Source organism: Pleurodeles waltl, chromosome 10, assembly GCF_031143425.1.
Source record: "Pleurodeles waltl isolate 20211129_DDA chromosome 10, aPleWal1.hap1.20221129, whole genome shotgun sequence".
Lineage (NCBI taxonomy): Eukaryota > Metazoa > Chordata > Amphibia > Caudata > Salamandridae > Pleurodeles > Pleurodeles waltl.
Genome location: NC_090449.1, coordinates 1,011,807,441 through 1,011,820,950, shown reverse-complemented (window position 1 = coordinate 1,011,820,950; position 13,510 = coordinate 1,011,807,441). Strand labels below are relative to the sequence as shown.

At 42.7% G+C, this 13,510-nt stretch overlaps 1 protein-coding gene across 2 annotated transcripts in view; it reads left to right on the top strand.

The window, feature by feature from the left end:
• The window catches only part of DNAJC13 (DnaJ heat shock protein family (Hsp40) member C13), an 876,382-nt gene that overhangs the window by 202,096 nt on the left and 660,776 nt on the right, over positions 1–13,510 (top strand). For both annotated transcript variants that reach the window (XM_069211911.1, XM_069211910.1), the window contains exons 13-14: positions 2,816–2,915; positions 10,398–10,505. In XM_069211911.1, the coding sequence (XP_069068012.1) occupies positions 2,816–2,915; positions 10,398–10,505 (208 nt within the window). The remainder of the gene's footprint in view (positions 1–2,815; positions 2,916–10,397; positions 10,506–13,510) is intronic.

The following is a 13,510-nucleotide window of genomic DNA, read 5'->3' as shown; positions in this document are numbered from 1 at the left end:
AGTCAAAATATTTCTAGTGGCTCCAGATTAGTCCAGGAGAAGGTGGTACCTGGTACATCTGTGCATTACTTTGTCCTCCAGTCAGTTTACTCTGTGGAAGGATCTTGCGTAACAGTAGCAGGCCTCAGTTCTCCAACCAGATATGCACACTGTAAATCTCCATGTGTTATCCTTAGCCTAACAAAGCCTTGCAGTGCCCACTCTTAAAGGTTATTTGTCGGGCCTTTTGTCCTTTTTGCATTTGTCAAGCCGGCTGACCTTTTGTGATGCATTTTAACAAGGTTTGACCCCCCCCCCCATGTTCCCTCTCAAACGGTTTGTGAAACCCCAGTGGGATCTTCATTTGGTTCTGACTTTTCATAAGGGTACCCTTCAATCCCTACACAGTTGCTTGCTGCATCTTCTCCCTCACAGAAGTCTTTCTCCATGTGATAACTTAAGCTCAACGTACGACTAAGGTTCGGGCTCGATCGGAACAACAACCTTAAACCAGCTTTTTCCCAGAAAACAAGGTGCAGGCCTGCCTTTTTGGTAAGTCATGACTCCATTCCACATTGAGCAATCAGTCACCCTCTCGGTGTTCTTTGCTTAATTTCTCCCCTTAAAAGAGGAAGAGAGACTCCATTGAATCGGTCCCGAGACTCTATCCATCGCACCTAGACCATTGGGTTGATGATGAGCTCGTCGTGGGATTCTCCAGGGCAAAGAAAGGCAGAACGGTGTAGAAAATTACTCTGTCGATAGTCCTCTGCATCAACACTGGCTGAGCGCCAGGCAAAAGCAGCATTCAAAAGGAATGAAGCTCAGGGTCAAGTCTGCTAGCCCTGCGTTTCCACATGAAGTGCATGTCTTTGACATCTGTGTAAGGCCAAAAAGTGGGCGTTGGTGCACAGTTTCAAGAAGCACTACAGCCTTGACAGCTAGGTCTGATGAAACGGGCATTTAACCTCGTTCAGCCTGGCAGGACTTTTTTCAGAGTCCATTCTACAGGCCTTCCATCTTGGGGCGGTACTGCTTTGGTATCTATTTTAATGGTGAGGAATTTTTAGTTAGAAGTATCCATCAAAAGAACTAGTTCTTTACCTTCTTTACCTTCGATACCACTCTTTCTGGTGATTAATCTCCCAAATACTACTGATTCCTCACTGCCATTCCTCCTCCCTGATCTGTGAAGTGGCATTCTTTTACCATCTAAAAAAAGTTCCAAATTGAGGATTTGTGAGCTGGTGCTTCCAGTTGTCTGTGCTGTGCGTCAGAGGACTCTAAAGGAGTCAAGCGAGAAACTAACATCTCTGCACTGGGGTGACTTATAGTGACCTGGTGTAGTGACCTGTAGTGAAAACGGGTGCATGCACCTGTTTCACTCAGGCTGCAAAGGCAGGCCTGCAGAACCCTTTGCATGGGCTCCCTATGGGTGGCAGAATAACTGCTGCCGCCCAAATGGGATCCCCTGGAGCCTCAATGCGATGGGTACCTAGGTGCCATATAGTAGGGACTCACATGGGGGGACCAGTATGCCAATTGTGAGAAGGAAAAGGTACAATTTAGAGTAGAGGAGAGAGCAAACATGCTGGGGTCCTGGTTAGCAGGAGCCCAGTAGACACAGTCAAACATACAACAGGCAGAAAAGGGGGGTAACCATGCCAAGAATGAGGTTACTGTCCTACACCTATGTAACAGTTTGAACAATTTATACATATGGATTCATATCTTTCAATTGCACATAATCCTTTTTCACAGATCCATACAATAATACTATAAATTCACACATAAAGGGTTTATACTGTAGGGGGTTGGGCCTTCTTATCCAGTCGTCACAATAAACATAAAAAGTTTTTCTCTGACCTCAAACGATATGTCCTGGTGCCAAGCGGTAGAAATTACACACTTCTGCATACTGATGGGTTTGAGATTAATTTGATATCTGAAAAAACTTTTCTCTCTTTTTCCCTGTGCTGCCGCACAGATGTGGTTCTGCTGCCATCTCCTTTGCATCTTCTCTTTGGCAAAATGGGACACAAGGAAAATAATCCTATTTTACGCAAACACTGCTGCATACTGGAGATCACCACATTCTCTGGATGCAGTTAGATTATGCCTAGTTGTCTGTACTCTGTAGTTAGACTTGAAAAATAAGACCATTATAAAGGCATGCACTACAAAGTGAACTAGATGCTGCTTGATCAGTTTGCTTTTTCAAGCACTGGACCTTTGCTGAGGTAAACCCAAGAAGAAAAGATGGCATTTTTGCAACGCTGTCCAAACCAGAGCAAGCCCCTTTCACCTTCTTCCTTAGCTAGAGTTTTTAGAAACATTGCCTGGTTTTGGTCACAAAGGAAAGAGAAGGTAGTTGTGGGAGTGCCAGGGTTGTAGTAGGAGAGTTTAAGAATTGGAAATCTATGCACTTTCTTTTTTTACTTAGTACTGAGATAAATTCAAAAAGACCACCAATGTAGTTGGATTCCCAACTTAAGGATAGCCATACTGCTGATTCTAAACTTGGCAAATTTCTAAATTGTCAGAGTTAGTTCTGTGAGAAAGAAAGGCGGTTGGGTGAGAGACTGATAGAAAGGCTTGGTACTGGGAAAAATGCACATTGCTTATTTGCCATGATTCCTAATTGTAATACCATTCTTTGTTTTGTCAAGATCCCCAAATGTGCATTTAAGTGTAAGGAGCATATCTTCAATTTGTCTAATGTATCCTAGACCCTTGAAAGCTTCTCTAAAAGCCTGACCTCCCAACTTGTAACATTACCTGTATTTGTATTGTGTGATGGAGAATTTGTTGATGCAAAGTCTCTTTCCCTTTTGAGGTTCAGGGAGCGGCTTGGAGTGAAGGTGGTGAAGGCATTGAAGAGGAACAATGACGGAGTGACCCATGCTGCTATCGACATGCTTTGCGCTCTTATGTGTGTGAGTAATGCCATTTAATTTAATATAATGCAAAAGATTTACTAAAATACATTGTTGCTGAAAAGGCAATGCTGAGGGCTGCAAAAGTAAGCATTCAAGAGGAATTAATTGGAAACAGCCATGTTTTCAATGCTTTTCTAAAGGTAGCATACACATGATGAGGGGCAGATGAAGTGGCAACTAATTCCAAGACCTAGCTGCAATTTCTGATAAAACTGAACCAGGTGAGAGACGTGCTTTTGACAATTTTTTACTTCTGCCAGTCCGACAGTGATGGGATTTCTTCTGTAGGTATGTGGTGCTGAAGAGCTGTAGTATGCATAGAAAACAATTAAAGCTTTCAAGTGAATCACTGTACTAGTTAAGCATTTTTATAAAAATAATATGTCTGAGTAGTCCCCTTAGATATTTTGAATTGATTCTTTGGATGTGATAAGATTTGAGAATTTCGAGCAGTGTTGGATTGAGAAAGGGTTTCATTTCTAGAAAACTACTTATAGTCCAATCATGTTACTTTGTCACCAAAACAGTTACCATGTACCTTTTGGTGTAATTTGTCTAAAAGAAGTTGGCTATCCCTTTCTCTTGCAGTGTTTAAAAACTGCCTGTTTTAATGCAGTAAGTTCTCTGAGCATATACCCGGGACAGAGTAAAACCAGTGATTCACATGCGGAGTGAGGAATAGGCCTTGGTGTAATTTTAAATCTTCAGTATTGGATCATTCATCAGTTCACATGCTTGAATCATTTCCTGTTGTCAAGGTGAAGTCCCATGGTACCTTTCAAGGCATTAGAGACAGTACATACAGCTTATAATGACATAAAGTCATTCATTGGATTAGCTTATCCACATCATTTATCAAGGACCAAACACCAGCCAATCAGGCAACAGTACTCACTAGAACACTCCGTACAGAGGCATCTTTCCTCAGATTTTCAACTGCACGTCTTGTGAAAGGAAGTCTCCCTGACCTCTGCTCAGTTCTTCAGCATTTAGCCTGATTTTGATTATCCAAGGTGAGCTTTACTATTCCATCTACAAGAGACTGGCAATAAAATGTCAGAACCATCTAGGAAAAGACTTTTCAGAACCTGTGTAAAAAAAGAGGCTACAGTCTGAGGCTCCATACAAGGAGCATATTTACTGCCTTCATCCTGCTCACAAGGTAGTAAGATCTGTTACACCTTTTCTTCCAAAACTCTTAGAGGGGAGGCTTTTGTTGTGGCTGCAGAAAGTTAAATCAAAAAAGTCTGTTGACTCCACTCCCTCACAGGGAAAGTTGAGAAAAAAGGGAGAGGTCACAGCAGCAGCAGGGTTCACCAGAGGCACCTAGGAAAGCCTTAAAAAAGATGCACCATGAATTTTCCAGAAATGTTTCACACAGAGTGAGGCGGGTGAAAACCCCCTCAAAAGCAACAAAGCCAGAGCCTACCACCCCTGCTTTGAAACTGGCTTTCCGCCTTTAAAAATCCTCCTGACAGCCATCAGCAGTGAAAACGAGGTTGGTGGTAAAAAAAAAAAAAAAAGTAATCAGCAACACTGTTGCTGTCAAGAATGCCAACGACGACAACAGTGACAATGATGACTACCATGTTTACAACGCTGCCGACGGCAAGCCTTACGACAGTCGATGATGAGCCTTACAACACTGTCGACCACGATCATGATGACGAACATTTTGTTGACAAGTCTGTTGACGACCCAGCTGTTTGAAAATCATCATTGTCGACAGTAAACACACTGACGGCAAAGAGGCCAGCATTTCAGTTTCATCTGACCTGACGGTGGCATCGTCGACGACAGGTAAGCCAATGTGGGACATTTTGCAGCCAGAGCAATTTTTACCTAGCAAAGTATCAACACCAAGAACACCTGAGCCTGTGCCACCACCTGCAACTCCTAGAATGACACTTCGGTGTCTAACATTGCTATGCCTCCTGTGGACGATCCATGTTCTTTGGACGAGGGCAGAGAATAAGGGGAAATCCCTGATAAACACTTTCTCCACCTGTGCCGCAGCCACTTGAGTTGCTAAACTCTTCCAATTACCTCGAACGATCAAATTATCGGATTGCTTCTCCTGACTTCCAGGGACCCACAAAAGAAATCTGTTATAGCAATCTCAATAGTGGATTAGATTTGGGACAATGGAATAAGGATAATGAGAAATACTGCCACTTTATCAGCTGTTGTACCAAAGATGATAAAATATACAAAGTTCCGGAGTATTTGCCTGCCTCTCGATTGGACACCCAAAACCAGAAGTCTTTAGTGACACATGTGGCCCTGCGCCTGTCCAAGATCCTTCAACATCACTATCAACCCTGCCTGACAGAGAGTTGACACATTGATAATAAAGGAAACCCATTGTTGACCATGTCAGCAGCAACTGTTCGAGTGGCCAATTTGCTGGCAATATTAGGCAGCTGTGACAGGCAGATATGGCCAGACATCTCAGCATGTCTAGGTCTTCTGCCTGAGGATCAAAAAGTGGGAGCAAAGAAATTCTTGCAGGAGGGAGAGAAAGCCTAATCAGAGATTATAGATTGTGCAATGGATGTAGCCTCGACCGGATTTAGACATCTTGCAGGGTCTGTGGTCCTTAGGCATCAAGGTTGGCTAAAGGCCACATCATTTAGGCCTGAAGTGCAGAGCGGGCTATTGGATATGACGTACGACTGAGAGACTCCATTTGACAAGCATCTAGATAACACCCTGCAAGCAATAAAGGCAGATCCAGATTTACAAATTAGGAAGGTGCCTTTTCAAGGAGCACACGGAAAAAGGCCTGTACTCGTACAGAAGGGGCTGCAGCCATATAGGCAGCCTTACCAACAGCAAGCTTATAGAGTGCCACCAGCACCAGCTTACTGCAAGCAACCACCAAGGAGAAAGCAAGCATCTCAGACAAGTGACACCGGCAGTAAACCGTGACAACGCAGCAGAACCGATTGTACTATCTATAGCTCACCAACCTGTGGGAGCAAAAATGTCCTACTTTTCCCATTAATTAAAAAAAATAACTCCAGACTGATGGGTATTGGTTCGCTTCTCATATGGTCATACTTTCAAATTCATCCAGATTCTGCCGACCACTCCACCAAAATGATCGCACCCACCTCATCTTAGTCTGGTTCAGAAAGGTTAGCCATCCTACGCAAAGGATCAATAGAGAAAGCCGGAGCTCACTATCAATTTGAAGTCCTCCCTTTTGGTCTCAAATCAGTCCCTTGCTTCTATACAAAGTGTCTAGTCCCTGTGGCATCCCACATACAGCAAAGGGTTTTCCAGATTTTTCCGAATCATAACAATTGGCTCATAAAAGCAACATCTGCCCACCGAGCGTTGAGGGCTGCAAGGGCCTGTCTACAGTTATTTCAAACTTTGCTCTTAACTGTCAACCATCAGAAGGGCATACAATACAAAGTGAACGAGATGCTGCTTGATCAGTTTGCTATTTCAAGCACTGCACCTTTGCTGAGGTAAACCAGAGAAGAAAAGATGGCATTTTTGTAATGCTGTCCTAACCCATCAACAAGGATAATATTCCTTGGAGCAATTCTGGATACTCTCCAAGACCAGGCATTTATACCAGAAGAAAGGCAGAAAAGACTCATGTTGTTAGCACACAAACTATCCAAAAGAAGGTCCATTTCAGTTCAACTTTTCAAATCACTTCTAGGAGTGATATCATCAGCCATCTCACGAGTGCCATTTGCATGTCTCAGAATGAGGCCTTTACAGGAAGAATTAGACTATCATTGTATTCAGATAGAAGGCTCTATCGACAATATCACACTATGATGAAAGCTCTACTTTGGTGGACAGAGCCCACAATCTGTCATTGAGACTAACGTTCACATGCCAGATACCCAATATGTCATTAGCACAGATGCTTCCCTGGAAAAGGTGGGGGCTAATTTGCAGGGCCTTCTCATTAATGGCAAATGTATCCTGAGTCAAAGGAAAATGCATATACATTTTCTACAGCTCAATGCTATTTCATTTGGCCTCCAAGCTTTCTTGGCTCAGACAACACTGGTTCACTGAGCTGTTAATACTGTCAGAAACAAGTCACACTCAGCTGAAATCTTTGGAGGAACTTATTATCGTTGAGCCACAACCAAGTACTTCATCCAAACCAGACTTCCCTATATTTATACTTATATTTACAGCCTTAGATATCCCTCAAGACGACAGTGATATTCTTGTGAGAGCCAGAGGTGATAACACTAACAAGGCATGCAGATTCTAATGGAAGCGTTTTTGCTTATGGTGCTAGGGGTCAAAAATTCACCCTACCTTTGCACCTGTAGAGCAAGGCTTGCCTAACTTGCTGTTATTGGCAAGATCAGGCCTAGTTCACGCTTCTGTTAAATTGCACTTAGCTGCAATTTCAAGATACAGGTGCACATCTGGATCTCCATCATTATGGTGTAATAAGATCATTAAATAGTTTTTCAGTTTTATACAGTCTTCCCTAATTTTTAGGAATTACGCTAGTTACCCCTAGTGAGGAATAAAATATTTGCTGGCAAGCACATGGAGCCCTCCTGAGTCATTCTGCTATGGCAGAAAAACCCATAGGTGGCATGCACAAGCACTATGCTGTGTAAGTACTGCACTGAACCTTTAAAAAACATTTTTTAATAAATTGAGTCAAAAATCAAGTGAGAAACAATCACTCTTGTTATTGGCTGGTGTGCAAGTCAGTCAGACTACATTGATGCCCAAACTTCAGTCAGGGCGGAAGCATTATTTTCTGGAACCGAGTTCTTACATATAATTTGTTTCTGATTTATAATTTGTAAAGTGTTAACGTTTTCTTCAAATGCTACTTTATTTCTGCCTACTGCTGTGCTTGTTTGCACACCCAGGAGATGTGGATGAAGTTTAAATTTGGAAATGAATTTACACTGTCATCCAGCACAGATCCCTTCAGATTAGGAAATATGGCCATTTCTGGGTTGATGGGAATAGTCTGGTATTGCTGCTGCAGGTGCCTAGAGGACTTTGGTTTATATCATCCTCGGTCCACAGCAGTCGACAAAAAACACATTTAAACATATATATTTAGTGGGGCCCCAGTGTCCTTTGGCTTTTGAATTCCTTCGGCCTCGGAACAGACAAGGTTGTAAGTTAAATAGGGTAAAAAGAACCAGTTATAATAAATGTTTTCAATGTAGCACAATTCCCATATTTTATCATTTCTTCTTCTTAAATTAATCTATATTTTCATGCAGAGTAACTCTTTAATAATCAAAGAGACTCATAGTATGTGCAGCTTTTTCAGCACTTTAAATATAAATTACATTTCGTGGTTATTTATATGAATGTTTTTTATCTTAACCTTTCTCTATTAGAGTTCAGTGATCAAAGAAAAAGGTTGAGTAAATTTTCTCATTTACATATTTTATGCATAATAAAAAATTCGGACACCATCCTACAGTGAGGCAGATAGTTACTTGGCCAAGCTCATCCAGTCACTTGCATGGTACAAACACATTGTGCTCTCTCTTTCTCACCTGTATGTGCTCCTCTCAGTACTCCAGACACACTTTTACAATCAATCTCCACCATCTTAAATGCACATTGACTTTATGCACCAATAACATTGGTACTGTCACTCATGGACAAATTTTTATAATCTTATGCATTTCCTGTTGTATTTTGAATGATCTCTCGGTCACAAGGAATCACATATGCACTCTCTTGCAGTCACAGTGACATTTCTTTGTCACCGAGACACTGTCGTCCAGTCACACAGACATTCTCTTTCAATCACAGTATTTCTTGCTGTAGAAAAGAGATTTTTTTTCCATAGAATTTAGCCCTCGCTTTGCAGTGCATACATGGTGTCTCCGTCACCTGATGCTCTATTTCACTCCAAGTGCAATCTTACCGTTTCATTGTTACCTCATAATCACACAGATTTTGTCTGACCCCAGTAACGTGATCAGTGTGTTCCCCATTCTCCACCACACAGGCCTCCGAATCCTGTGGGTACAGTGTCCTCCTCTGAGTCACATAGACACCCTCACTCCCCCACCACCTATTCACACAAACAGATACTGTCTTCTTCTAGTCCCCCTTGTCACCTCCCTGGGTTTCTGTCTTTTCCGCCAGCCTGTTTTTACTCTGAGAGATCATATCTCTCTACCCGCCTGCAGTCAATCAGGACACCACATTTCTGCTCCCTTCTTTTACACAAACGCAGTCTTACCACACCAGTCTCCAGGCTGCAACCAGATGATGCACCACAAAAAGAAACTATATATAAACAATGAGCACTGTTTCTACCCTCCTGACCCATTATGTGAGCCGCCATCACCCTGCCACACCTATTCAAGTGGAAGGTGCCTCCTCCCACTGCTTTCGCTCATTTAGGTGCTGTCTTCCCCTTCCCCTTTACTCCAAAGAATACTGCCTCCCCACTCACGAGACATTATCTTCTTTCCCTCCTTTCATTCGCTTGAATGTAGTCATCCTTTTCCACTTTGACTCACAGTGATATTGTTTTCCATTCTGTATCAATGCAGCTCGCTCAGTTGCTCTTATCACTGCTCATTCAGGTACTGTCATCCCTGTTATTGGCCCATGGGCTTTAGGTTTTTAAAAACTTAAGCAGAAATAGTCAATGGTTTCCATTTTTCTCTCTTTGTTACTGCTAATGGCCTTCCCCATAATCCCTTGAAAACCATAGGATGGTCAACAAGCACCATTCACATTCTCTGCATCTTCATTTCTGAATGTAGGTGAGGTGTGGGTTGTCTTGTCCTGGGGAGAGTTTCAGCTACATTGTAGTAATCGGAGTAATTTTGGGAATTCCGCATTACTCTTTGACATGAAAATACTGATGATAATACAGTTACACTTGCTCATGTAATTAAGAGTAATTTTGAGGAAGATTTTTTTACCAAGAGCACATTTAGCAAGCGTGAGCAGGAGCTCGCACTCGCTATTGCATTTAGCACTATTTCTTAGCACAAAATGCATCCTCACATCTCTTTTGGACAAAAAAAAGGACATTTTGTGTTATGACAATAGAGCTAAATGCAGAATTACTCTTCTCATAATTCCTCTTAATCGTATTGACTTTTTTTTGGTAATTCTGCACGAGTGCACCACATGGAATTGCACAAGTTACTCCCACCTCTAGTGTTGTCTTGTTTCTAATGTTCTCTTGTTTCCTAAGGTGATCCTAGAACTGTCTAGTTTACATGCGTTAGCATTTTGTATTATGAAAGTTTTGTGGAAATAATCATATTAACAACTAATAATTTAGAATGCCCTTTGATCAAATCCAAAGTGTCAATTTACTTGTACTTTCTATGCTGCTCTGTGGTGCGTGAAAAGCTGAGTCTTTTATGCCAGGATTTGGACCAATGCTTTGTGGGTTACTGATCAGATGTACAGCCTGCTAGCTCTGCTTTACTGGCTATGACTAAATCTTTGATTATTTTCCTTGTTTTTATTTCTTAGCCTATGCACGATGACTATGACTTAAGGCAAGAGCAGTTGAACAAAGCTTCTCTTCTTTCTTCAAAGAAGTTTCTGGAAAACTTATTGGAGAAATTTAATTGCCATGTGGTACGTCCTCTGTATTTTGTACTAATGGTGAAATATAAATCTGATGCTTTCAGTTGGAACTGTTATATTTGTTAAGTAGCTCTGGCTTTTTATTTTACTTACTTTCTCTAAATTTTCATAAATTTGATGTTTGTTTTGCAATAATGTTTATTTGTGCAAGAGCAACCAGAAACACAAGTAATTAATGGCTCTGTCTTTTTTATATAAGAAAATAAAAAATGCTAATGATTTCCTAATCCGGACCAGGCAGAGCCTTCCTGGGGCTTTGATGTTCATAGTAGCACAACAGGTCGTCCCTAGCTGCTTCTATTAGTAGTGCTGCAGGGCAGGCAGGAGTCATCATGTGCAGACTACCCTCCTCCTTCCCCATTAATGCTAGAAACGCACACATGCACAGGGTAAGAAACTTTGAAACCTGCCTACTTCATTTTTTACTTGTCTCCTTTTTTTGTTTTTTTAATATCAGAATTTGTAATTGCTTTTTGAAGAAACAATAAAAGTAATATTGTATAATGTACCCCTTTGCTGCTAGGCCTTTCACACCCAATCCCCCCCTACATAGCTCCCTCTTTGCTAAGCCTTTGATTTTGGATATCTGGGGTAATTCACTTCAGGCCCCCATAGCTTTTTGTCCATGTGAGCTATCCACGCCAAAGTTGTGCCCTTTTTTAAAAAACATCCTGGGGATTCTAAAGGTACCCATGATTTGTGGATTCCCATGGAGGGGGCAGGGACACTGAGCAAAATATAGTTAAATGTTGCATTTTTTTGGGGGGGAAAAAAGTGCTGCAAAAGAAAGCATCTGTTTTTTTACCGGCGAGCGCAAAGTGCTTCGTCCTGTGTTGTAATCTCTCTTTGGGCTTCAAACCACATCCATGACACGTCAGTTTCTTTCATTGGTTCGTGGACTTTCTTTTTAAAATCTGCTTGCTTTCATTAGTGAAAGGCATGCATAAGTCATGCCTTTTCCGGTGTTTAGCCCTCCTCAAGCGCAGTGACTAAGTCCTGAAAACATACGAGGCTCCACGTTTTCCGTCCGGTCTCTGGACTACTTTTTCTCCTTTTTTAGTGTGCGATCACGCTGGGCAGAAGACCAGCACTTTTCATGACATTGACCCTGTTACGTAGATAATTGCACTTTTGCCGGTTGCGTAGATAATTGCACTTTTGCCGATAGGTTTCACTGTGAGTGAACTTTTATTTCCCTTTGTGTGTCTGCTTTGCACTGATGGCGGCTGTCAGCTCGCTTATGTGTAACTTTTACTTTTCAGTTTATGGGGCAAGAAAAGTCTGCTTAGGAGTTTACAATGCTAAACTGTTGCGTTTTGCAGCACATTCAAAGGGGCTACTCCCTCTCCTTTGTGACCACCCTTCCACCCATGCCACCTACTTGCAGCAAACTGACTGATGACCACCTATCATTGCTTCGTCAGGAGGTTTTAGCTGCCTTGTCAAGAAAGCTATTGAGAAGGTGCCAGCATCAAAAGTACGTTTTGGTTACTATTCCCACTACTTTCTGGCACCCACGACGGACAGAGGACTTTGTCCCATCCTAGACCGGCACCTTCTCAATCTCTTCCTGAAAATTAAATAATTCAAAATGCTCATTTTGCACACGTCCTGTATGCCCTGGTCCAAGGAGACTGGATGGTATTGCTTATTTTCACTTCCTCATCCTGTCTGTCCACAGGCAATAACTGCGGTTCACAGAAGGACAAAAGCACTTTCAGTTTACCATGCTCAACTTCAGCCTTACCAGCTCCCCTCATGTGTTTATGAAAGTGATGGTTGCATCTCCTGCGGAGGTTAGGGATTCTAGTCTTTCGCTACCTCGACAATTGGCTATTGAAGGCAGGCTCACCCCGGGCATTCGTCTCCCACCTCCAGACTACAATGAACTTTCTGCTCTTGCTCGACTTACTATAAACCTTTTGCAGCTCCAAGCGATCGGGCTGCCATTGAAGCCTTTGTTCCTTCCATCAGGGAAAGGCTGTTTCAAGTGTTCACGGGCAACATTACAGCCATGTGGTATTGCAAGAAACAGGGCGGAGTAGGATTGTTAAACCTTTGTCAAGAGGCTCTGAGCCTCTGAATGTGGCTGGGACATTAGGGTATATCCCTGATGGCTCAACACCTGGCAGGGTCTCCAAACACCAGGGTGGACCAGCTCCGTTGTCAATGCCTAGCAGGTCGCACATGGCATCTCCATCCCGAGGAAACCCAAGGTCTCCCTCAAAAATTGGTAGAGCCTTGTTTGGATCTGTTCGCCTCCATCAAATGCGCAATATCAAAAATTTTGTGCACTTGAGTTTCCAAGGCAGCTCTTGTTTGGAGGCACTTCATCTCGAGTGGAGCTCAGGCCTCCTGTAGGCCTTTCTGCCAAAGCTTCTCCTGCCCATAGTTTTCAAGAAGTTCAGGAATAACTGGGCACATGTCAATTTGGTGGCTCTGGTTCGGTCACGGAGAATCGGGTATCCTGAGCTGTTGAACGTGTACACGGGACCTCCAATCAGGCTACCTCAGCTACAAGGCAGGGTTCAGCACCCAAACCTGACAACGCGTTTCCTTTATGTGTGGAGACTGAACGGCAACAGTTGACAGCTTTCAACCTTCCACCCGAAGTCTGCAATGCTATCTTGACAGCAAGGCATCCCCATACTAAGACGGTATAAGTCTGCCATTGGAGCAAGTTTGTGGCATGGTGTACAGATAAACAAGTAGACCCCCTATCTGCACACCCTTGCCCAGCAGGGCTCTGCTTAGGCAACATAAAAGGCTTATCTTTCTGCCATCTCAGCATTTCCGCTGCTGCCAGATCAGCCATCTCTCTTCAAGTACCCTATTGTCATTGCTTTGTGAAAGGTCTTTCAACACATGTTCTCACCTTCACCCTTCATTGTGCCTCAGTGGTTCCTCAGCTTAGTCCAGACTTTTCTGATGTGCGCTCTTTTTGAGCATTTACACAACTCAAACGCAGCTGTACTATCAGGCTCCTTACTATAAAA